General features: G+C 41.5%; 1 protein-coding gene across 1 annotated transcript in view; it reads right to left on the bottom strand.

The window, feature by feature from the left end:
- Positions 1–4,219: 4,219 nt before the first annotated feature.
- Positions 4,220–10,000, bottom strand: part of LOC138026646 (tetratricopeptide repeat protein 28-like) — a 17,437-nt gene continuing 11,656 nt past the window's right edge. The window contains exons 5-6 of the mRNA XM_068874082.1: positions 5,411–9,698; positions 4,220–5,009 (exon numbers count right to left, since the gene is read on the bottom strand). Coding sequence (XP_068730183.1) covers positions 4,990–5,009; positions 5,411–9,650 — 4,260 coding nt within the window. The 5' untranslated portion in view covers positions 9,651–9,698 and the 3' untranslated portion in view covers positions 4,220–4,989. The remainder of the gene's footprint in view (positions 5,010–5,410; positions 9,699–10,000) is intronic.

Here is a 10,000-nt window from a genome sequence, read left to right on the forward strand (position 1 = left end):
TATCCGCAGTTCATATATGATTCATTTCATATACCATTTCATCATTAATTTTCTCTTCATTTAACGATTTCTTCGCCTCTGCGCGAAGTTCGCAACGAAACGTTCCGCAGGAACGCGTTTGCGACCTCCTCTTTTTGAAGACATAAGTTAACGTTTTCGTTTTCTCTTAAGTATTCACAAGAAACAATTAAACAATTAAGAAATTCGGTCGCTCGATAATCTGAATAGCCGTTAAAAAAATGCGCTCCATGCGGTCTGAGGAATGTGATGGTTGAATTGATGGTGGATGAGTGAGTTCGGTCAGTGGAGTGATTTTGTGATTTGTGATGGCTTACCAAAAGTAAGCGCCCAAATTTTCCCCTAAATCGTGCATCAGATGTGTGAGAAGGTGTGATGACTTGTGAGGTCTATTGATACCTTGTGATAAGGCGTGATGACTTGTAAGGCCTAGTGATAGCTTGTGATAAGGTGTGATGACTTGTGAGACCCACTGATACATTATAATAAGGTGTGATACCTTGTAATGCCTAGTGATATCCGCATACTTTTTTCCATAAGTACATGACTGTGATCACAAGGAGCATTCACACAGATTTGAATAACTACCAAATTATTGTGAACCTGTGACAGTGTCACAAATTCTAACAACAATTTTAAAATCCCTAAATCGTATATGCTATAAAAAAATATTCGGTTCGTTGCTGAAGACTAGTTGTCTTTGGCACATTTTATGGAACTCTGAGTCTCTGAAAACAAATTTTACTCTGAAGAGTCGGGATTCAGCCATGAAGAATCCGATGAATCGACATCTGACGAGGGCACGGACGAAGAATGGATGTAGAGGTACAAGACTGGTCAGAGGAGATTTAAGGGTAGATAAAGAAGTTTCACGAAGAGGTTGGAATAAATGACTATTCTTAACTCTGAAAGCCTTCGATCATGCCTGGATTTCTTTTCATTATTCTTCACGGTTGAGGTATGGAAACTGCTAGTAGAGCAAACTAATTTATATGCACAGCAGGAGAGGGACCACCAATGAAAAAAAAGCTTGGGTTCGTCTGTAAGTGAACATGGGTTTGGTCACTAAACCAAACCTTAGTTCTTAGTGGAGCATAGATCCTGCTCTAAGCTCTCCCTTTTTCGCCCGTATAATGCCCAGGGATAGATTCCTTCAGATTTTGCGATACCTACACTTTATAGACATCACCCAGGCACCCATGGCTGGCTCTGCTGATTACAGTAAGTTGTACAAGATACAGCCCTTTCTGTATAAGCCTTAGAAGCAGCTAACCATAGATGCAACTTTGATCAAGGTCATAGGACTTGCAGAATCCAGTAGTGACTATTTGATAAACAGCAAGATTTATACTGATAAGAAGGAAAATTTAGGAAGGAAAGCGGCAATGTCTTTAATTGAACCATTCTTGGACAAGTGATATTACGTCTTCATGGACAATAATAACAATACGTCAGTGACATTGTTTGAGGTACTTGAGGAAAGAATAACTCTAGCATGTGGGACAGTGAAGTCCAACAGATCAGGCCTACCAAAAGAAATCTGTGGTGTGCAACAAAAGAAAGCCAAATAGCTTAAACGGGGGAGAGTTTGTGCAGACAAAAAGGAAATGTGAAATGCGTGACATGCTTCAGGAGAGACACTGAATTTTCTGCTTTTTTTTTTTTGTCAGATTCCAGTAGCCATCCCTGACATCAGGTTCAAGTAAGATCATTTCCATTACTTCAACAGTCATGACACCAGATCCACATCTAAGGTGGACATTCAAGATGAGAAGACCTCCTACACCTGTGCTATTTGTGGAGTTATAATGTGCCCAGAGCCCTGCTTCAAAAGATTCCACAGAATGCAGGATTATTACTTTGATGATGGCAGCTACAATGGACCAAGACGATTGAAAGAAGGAGGAGTGAGGGCTTTTCACATGGGCAGGAGGAGATCACTGCAAAAATTGAAAGCTGTTAGGATCTCTTTTGAATAAATCTTTCAAGATTATATGTGGAATGAATAAGTTAACTGAGGTTGTCTCTTTTTTTTTTAAGTTACATAACAATTGTGCAGCTTCAGCTTAATTACGTTTTCCTTAACAAACTATTTAATGTAAAAAACACCTTAGCAGCCATTTATATTTTGAATTATAACTTAAGAATGCCTGGTTGTTGAGATAGGATGGATATGAATGGAGTTTTTCCCTGATGTTACAATTTCTTTTAAAATTTTATTCTATTTATTATATAAACACCAATGAAATACCAAATCATTTCACGAAAGGCATCAAAAGGCGTGATTTTCATATGTAACCATAGCAACAGTGATCTTTTTACCTGTGAAGATATATTTTCGCACGAAAGCTCACGTGGTATTTCATTGGTGTTTATTTAATAATAAGGGTTAATTATAGTTTTCAACTCCATTTTTGGACTTTGGACGTTTTTATTTTTATTTTTTTCAGGTCACCCTCTGGCTGTGCATGCATAAGATTTCTGTGTCTTGTAGAAGGCAGATCAAGTGGGATTGAATCAAACTCTGTATCTCTTCCTTCAGAGGGAATCGCAATGACCACTAAACGACGTAGAGTATGTGACAGATTAACAGGGAAATGTGTACTAAAGAATTGTGTGCGTGACCGAAAACGAGCTTTTGTGTTTTCGTTGCATGCAGTGAAATGTCCGGTTATCGTATGACTCTGTAACAGATATCGTAATTTTGTAATTCTCCTAGTATTGTTAAGAAAAGCATTTGTTTTCTAGTTTTGATTGGCATCAATGCTGTTAACAACAGTTTTTAATGTAAACAAATATCCACGATCGCACTTAACCTTGTTGTTGGGCCACGGAATGGGGACTGTGGACTTCGGACTACAGAATTGAAACTGGTTATTTACCAAGATATTGCAACTTCAAAACAAACCCACTGAAATACTGTGAACTTAAAGGAAGTTGGCTAAAAATCCTTTGAACAAAGTTTAGGCTACCGGTAGCCTCTTGTTAACTATGAAAAGCATTCTCTAAGATACCAAGGACCTCGCATATGGTCAAAACTAGGTGATAAATTGAAGGAGGCCTTGAACATTTAATCTCAGAGACCACTGATCCATGCATCTATTGTCTTACTTTGTACATTTCACTGTTGTATAAGAGACTTGTTGGAGCTCGGGTATGACACTAGATTCAGCTGACAATTGTCACCATTTTGGTCTTTTTTACTGCCTCTAAATCACAAAATTCATGGGGTCGTACTGAAAGTGACTGGCCTTCTTCCACTGCAGAATGGCCACATCAATTGTAATCTCTTCCAATTTGACCAGTGTACACCTTTTACTATTCGAGTTGGCCGGCGGAACTGTTGCCTACGGCCACCTTTTTCTCCAGTTCGAAGTCTCCACTTCGAGACATAAACAGACTGAACTTAAAAAACAGGCAACGTAACTTACAGCACTGCCTGAGAAAACAAGGTTAGCAAGATATTTGCTGTATCTCCAGAACATTGAGTAAAGCAACAAAAAAATGGTATACTGTAGAATACGGCCTGGGTATTCCAGGTGTATCATCTAAGAACTAAAGGTAAATGATATCAGATTTGGAATGACGAAATGCCCTTTACAACCATTAAATGACTGTTTTGAAGATTGATCGTTTAGCTGGGACCATCTGCATCAGAACAGAAATCAAATTCCAACTTTCATTTGGTTAGAGCTGAAACTAATAATAATAATATTATTATTAGTTTTTAATTGATACTGAAGAAGACTTGTTCAAAAACACCTCCAACAACCCCATCAGGAAAGAGATTGACAACTCCATTTTGTTTCGACCATTTAGACTGTACAGTTCCCAGCTAGCAGAGATTTCTTTTCTTTTGCGTTCGCTGGGCTCCCGAATACGGGATAAAGACCTCTGCCATGGGTCAGCACTCTTCAAACCGCACGCTCCATGAAATGTTTGCCGACTGTGACTTGAGCCCACTGTCTCCCACGCATTACTTAACAGTAATTCCACTGTTTTTAAGTGGGCCCACACAACATGAAGTATCACGTGAGGATTCTGTCGCAACCCTCGTGCATGCTCAACACAGTGAATTTCGACCCATGCCAAAGGTCTCTTTCCCGTATTTGTCAGCCCAACGAAGGCAAAAGAAAAGAGACCTCCTCTAGCAGGGAAACTACAGTTGCCCGAAAGACAAAACACACATTTGCTAGCAGAGAGTACATGTGTCCTTTATTCGCTGATGAATTTAGACAGGATTGTGAGAAAGCTTGAAGTTTTTGGGAAAAAAGAAATCTTTTTAGCCGGGTGTTTGAAAACGCATTAAAACACGTTTCGTTGTAGTCATTATGGTAGCCAATCTGTGCCCACGTTGCCATTGGCGACGATTATTGACGGACAATAAAATGATCAACGGAATTCTTCTCCTCGAGAATTTCCGTATCATTTAAATGTGAATGCTACATTAAAATTTGTAATTTCCAAACATTTCTTCTTTCCTAGGTTGTTTTTTAGCTTATAGACATTTGCCTCCCAAAGCAATTAATTTGCTTATTTAGCAGAAACACAGAAAATACACATATCCCGAGACTGTCACTTGATGATATTGTAAATGGAAGTTGGTATAGCAAACTAAAGAGTATACTTGTCACCCAAAAAACATACCGCAAAGGCTTGGAGTTATTTTCAAGGGCCAAAATAATACGATTGCTAGATGTTCAGTCATGGAAGCAGACCGTTTTGTCAAGTCCCTGATTTCTATCAAGTGATTAACTTATCCTGGTACAGATGCATACAAAACAAGGCACGAATGTAAGGACTTGGACAGTATCTTAATGCTGCTGAAATCTCATGGTACTTTAACTATAATTGGCATGATATCTTGTGTCTGTCTGCTACTGAGGCATCAATGAATGAATTTTTTTCAATAACTCATATATCGAGGAATGGAAAATAACATATCGACGTATCAGAGTCCAAGTAGGTTTTTCACGTATTGGACATCGTTTCTGAAAAAAAAAACACAATGATTTAACTGTTTGTGCTTAGTTAATAGCAACAATTCCTATTCAGTGTTACTTTGACGTGAAGACTTGAGGACCTCAGTAGCTCACTTCACTTGACATAAGCTACCGGCAATCACCGATCAGTTTCACTGTCAGTCCATCATAACACGGCTCAAACAGATAGCTATCTGCAGGAAGCTGAAGTAGCTGACTTGGTGAAAGCAGACATTATTTAATCCAGGTATTAGCCAAAGCAGTTGGAGTAAAGATAACCACTCTGGCAACCGTTTTTAAAGCCATTTCTCTGTGAAGAACGTACCTGCTCCTTTCGACAACTTCCTGATTAAAAACATGTACAAAGTACAGCGATTCAGTCATTAAAGCTCTATTTAAATGGCACTTACCATTCTTTTTGTGCTCGTGTTGCCCAAATTCAAAGGTGACATCATCACCAATTAGCACAAATGGCGCCCAGTATTTCATGGCGGAATAATTCTTTGTCTCCCGAAGAGATTTCATAGCATGGTGAAGAGCTGTACTTGCACTTTTTCCATCTGCCAAGTGTTGGTAGAAACTCTTCATGAACATCCAGGTCGCCTCGTCATCAATTGCCCAGAGTGACACCAGAACAGACCGGGCACCAGCACACAGGAAAGCCCTGGCTATTCCCACAATACCCTCAGATTTTATCTCTCCCCGGCCACTATGACAGCAACTCAGCACAACCAGTCTTGCCTGAAGACGAACTTCTTGAACATCGCTCAATGATAACATGTAATCTTCCTCTTTGGGGATCTGGCATGTGCGTTCGGGATTTGAAGCCAAAGCAATTTCTCCAAATTTGGCATCTCCATGTGCAGCAATGTGGATTAAAGCAACTGACTTCATTCTTCTCAGCACCTCGGCTTTGGTTGCATTTTTTCCTGTAAGAGGCACGGTCTGCAGAAGTTCTCCAATCATACCCACCTCCTTTTTCGCGCATGGCAGCTGTTCATACATGGGTTTACCAGTGCCATCAGTGACTTCCTTCAAGCATGGATCGCCCACAAGCAGCGCTTCATTTTTACTTTGGAAGTCGTCAGGTGCACTAGCAATCAATTTTAAAGCGGTCAGCGAGGGAGCTGCACGGATCCTGACAGAGCCACTCAATGCAGAAAAAGGAGCCAGGCAAAAGGGTCCATCAGGAACAAAAACTAACTCATCACCTTGGAGCAAGTTTGCGATAGGTCTGACTAAGACATCATACAAGGGCTGCAAAGAGTGCACAGAGAAGCTCAAGGACTGAAAGGTTTCTTCAACAGCTTCCCTCCAGCTCGAGAGGTCGCTGTGTGGTCTGTCAAGTGAACGATTCTCACATAGTACAATGGTCCTCGCATTGATCTGTTCAAACGTAGTTTTCATCAGGAAGTCGGCACTTACATTTTCGATTTTCTTTTGTCTAAAATTTATCCCGATATCTTCTCTTAGCAACCAGAAGCTGATCGTGTTCCCTTCAAGTGCTGTGAAAACAGTTTGTGAAGGTAGATCTTTCATAACCAAAGGGATAGTTACCTTCATCGTAGGTCTCTCATCAACACCATATTGCATCTTCAAAATGTCTACCAAAGCCTGTGCTCGTCCTTGCTCAGCAGCATACAAAGCCTCATCAACCTCTCCATTCTTCAAGAGTGTTGTCCACAGAGCGGTGTATGCAGCCCCATTTTTGTCACGAAAGATAATTTTCCATGTATCCTCTGCCTGAAGAAGACGCCTTGTTTCATCAAAATAATGAATGCTGAGACGATAGTAATTAAGAGCTTTGCTAAAGGAGTCAAAAAATTCATGAATAAGACCAATAGAATAACATGCGATTGCCAGCCCTATTGGGTCCTCAGTTTCCTTGCAAATACTAAGATGTTGATTGTGGTACACTATGGCTTGCTTAAAATCACCAAGACTTCGATAAGCGTTGCCGAGATTGCCATAGGCTCCTCCTTCTCCGGACCTGTCTTCCAGTTCTTTTGCAATACTAAAAAGTTGATTGTGGTACACTATGGCTTGCTTAAAATCACCAAGACTTTGATAATCGTTGCCGAGATTGCCATAGGCTCTTCCTTCTCCAGCCCTGTCCCCCACTTCTTTTGCAATACTAAGATGTTGACTGTGGTACGCTATGGCTTGCTTAAAATCACCAAGACTTTGATGAGCGTTGCCGAGATTGCCATAGGTTGTTCCCTCTCCGGCCCTGTCCCCCAGTTCTTTTGCAATACTAAGATCTTGATTGTGGTACGCTATGGCTTGCTTAAAATCACCAAGACCGTCATAAGCATTGCCGAGATTGCCATAGGCGCTTCCTTCTCCAGCCCTGTCCCCCAGCTCTTTTGCAATACTAAGATGTTGATTGTGGTACACTATGGCTTGCTTAAAATCGCCAAGACTTCGATATGCGTTGCCGAGATTGCCATAGGCTCCTCCTTCTCCGGCCCTGTCCCCCAGTTCTTTTGCAATACTAAGATGTTGATTGTGGCACACTATTGCTTGCTTAAAATCACCAAGACTTCGATAAGCGTTGCCGAGATTACCATAGGCTCTTCCTTCTCCGGCCCTGTCCCCCACTTCTTTTGCAATAGTAAGATGTTGATTGTGGTACACTATGGCTTGCTTAAAATCACCAAGACTTCGATAAGCGTTGCCGAGATTGCCATAGGCGCTTCCTTCTCCGGCCCTGTCCCCCAGCTCTTTTGCAATACTAAGATGTTGATTGTGGTACACTATGGCTTGCTTAAAATCACCAAGACTTCGATAAGCGTTGCCGAGATTGCCATAGGCTCTTCCTTCTCCGGCCCTGTCCCCCAGCTCTTTTGCAATACTAAGATCTTGATTGTGGTACACTATGGCTTGCTTAAAATCACCAAGACTTCGATAAGCGTTGCCGAGATTGCCATAGGCGCTTCCTTCTCCGGCCCTGTCCCCCAGCTCTTTTGCAATACTAAGATGTTGATTGTGGTACACTATGGCTTGCTTAAAATCACCAAGACTTCGATAAGCGTTGCCGAGATTGCCATAGGCTCTTCCTTCTCCGGCCCTGTCCCCCAGTTCTTTTGCAATACTAAGATCTTGATTGTGGTACGCTATGGCTTGCTTAAAATCACCAAGACTTTGATAAGCGTTGCCGAGATTGCCATAGGCTCCTCCTTCTCCGGCCCTATCCCCCAGTTCTTTTGCAATACTAAGATGTTGATTGTGGTACGCTATGGCTTGCTTAAAATCACCAAGACTGTCATAAGCATTGCCGAGATTGCCATAGGTGCCTCCTTCTCCGGCCCTGTTCCCCAGTTCTTTTGCAATACTAAGATGTTGATTGTGGTACCCTATGGCTTGCTTAAAATCACCAAGACTATGATAAGCGTTGCCGAGATTGCCATAGGCTCCTCCTTCTCCGGCCCTGTCCCCCAGTTCTTTTGCAATACTAAGATGTTGACTGTGGTACGCTATGGCTTGCTTAAAATCACCAAGACTGTCATAAGCATTGCCGAGATTGCCATAGGTGCTTCCTTCTCCAGCCCTGTCCCCCACTTCTTTTGCAATAGTAAGATATTGATTGTGGTACGCTATGGCTTGCTTAAAATCACCAAGACTTTGATAAGCGTTGCCGAGATTACCATAGGTGCCTCCTTCTCCGGCCCTGTCCCCCACTTCTTTTGCAATAGTAAGATATTGATTGTGGTACACTATGGCTTGCTTAAAATCACCAAGACTTTGATAAGCGTTGCCGAGATTGCCATAGGCTCTTCCTTCTCTGGCCCTGTCCCCCACTTCTTTTGCAATAGTAAGATATTGATTGTGGTACACTATGGCTTGCTTAAAATCACCAAGACTTCGATAAGCGTTGCCGAGATTGCCATAGGCTCTTCCTTCTCTGGCCCTGTCCCCCACTTCCTTTGCAATAGTAAGATATTGATTGTGGTACACTATGGCTTGCTTAAAATCACCAAGACTTCGATAAGCGTTGCCGAGATTGCCATAGGCTCCTCCTTCTCCGGCCCTGTCCCCCAGTTCTTTTGCAATACTAAGATGTTGATTGTGGTACACTATGGCTTCCTTAAAATCACCAAGACTTTGATAAGCGTTGCCGAGATTGCCATAGGCTCCTCCCTCTCCAGCCCTGTCCCCCAGTTCTTTTGCAATACTAAGATCTTGGTTGTGGTACTCTTTGGCTCGCTTAAAATCACCAAGACTCTCATAAGCATTGCCGAGATTGCCATAGGCTCTTCCCTTTCTGGCCCTGTCCCCCAGTTCTTTTGCAATACTAAGATGTTGATTGTGGTACACTATGGCTTGCTTAAAATCACCAAGACTTTGATAAGCATTGCCGAGATTGCCATAGGCTCCTCCCTCTCCAGCCCTGTCCCCCAGTTCTTTTGCAATACTAAGATCTTGATTGTGGTACGCTATGGCTTGCTTAAAATCACCAAGACTGTCATAAGCATTGCCGAGATTGCCATAGGCGGCTCTTTCTCCGGCTCTGAAATCTATTTCCTTAAAAATGGCTAATGCTTTTGTGTAATTTGTTATGGCCTGATTAAAGTCAGCTGTGCCCTGATAGTATCTACCAAGATTGAAACAATCCAAACCCTCTAAAACGTCCAACTTTCTATCCACCATTCTTGATAATCAGAACCAGGAAGCTTTTCTTAGAAATCTGGGATGCCTCTAGAAGATAAATGAATGAAAACAGTATGCTAAACCGGCACAGCAAGATTAATTGAACAGTATTGGAATAAGCCAATAATGCCTTTCTTTACCAGGGTTTCCCTAGGAATGATTTCTGCTTATGAAGATAGTTCTTACAGAATAAATAATAATGTAGCCTGTAATGTGATAAATATTTTGGCATTTAACAGACTAAGAGCGTTTTATACAATAATAATTGAGAAACATTGAGAATAGAAATTCTATTATGTAATGAGGGAAAAACAGCCTATAGAAAAAAATCATTCCTTGGGAAAGTCTGA

Source organism: Montipora capricornis, chromosome 12 (assembly GCF_036669925.1).
Source record: "Montipora capricornis isolate CH-2021 chromosome 12, ASM3666992v2, whole genome shotgun sequence".
Classification (NCBI taxonomy): domain Eukaryota; kingdom Metazoa; phylum Cnidaria; class Anthozoa; order Scleractinia; family Acroporidae; genus Montipora; species Montipora capricornis.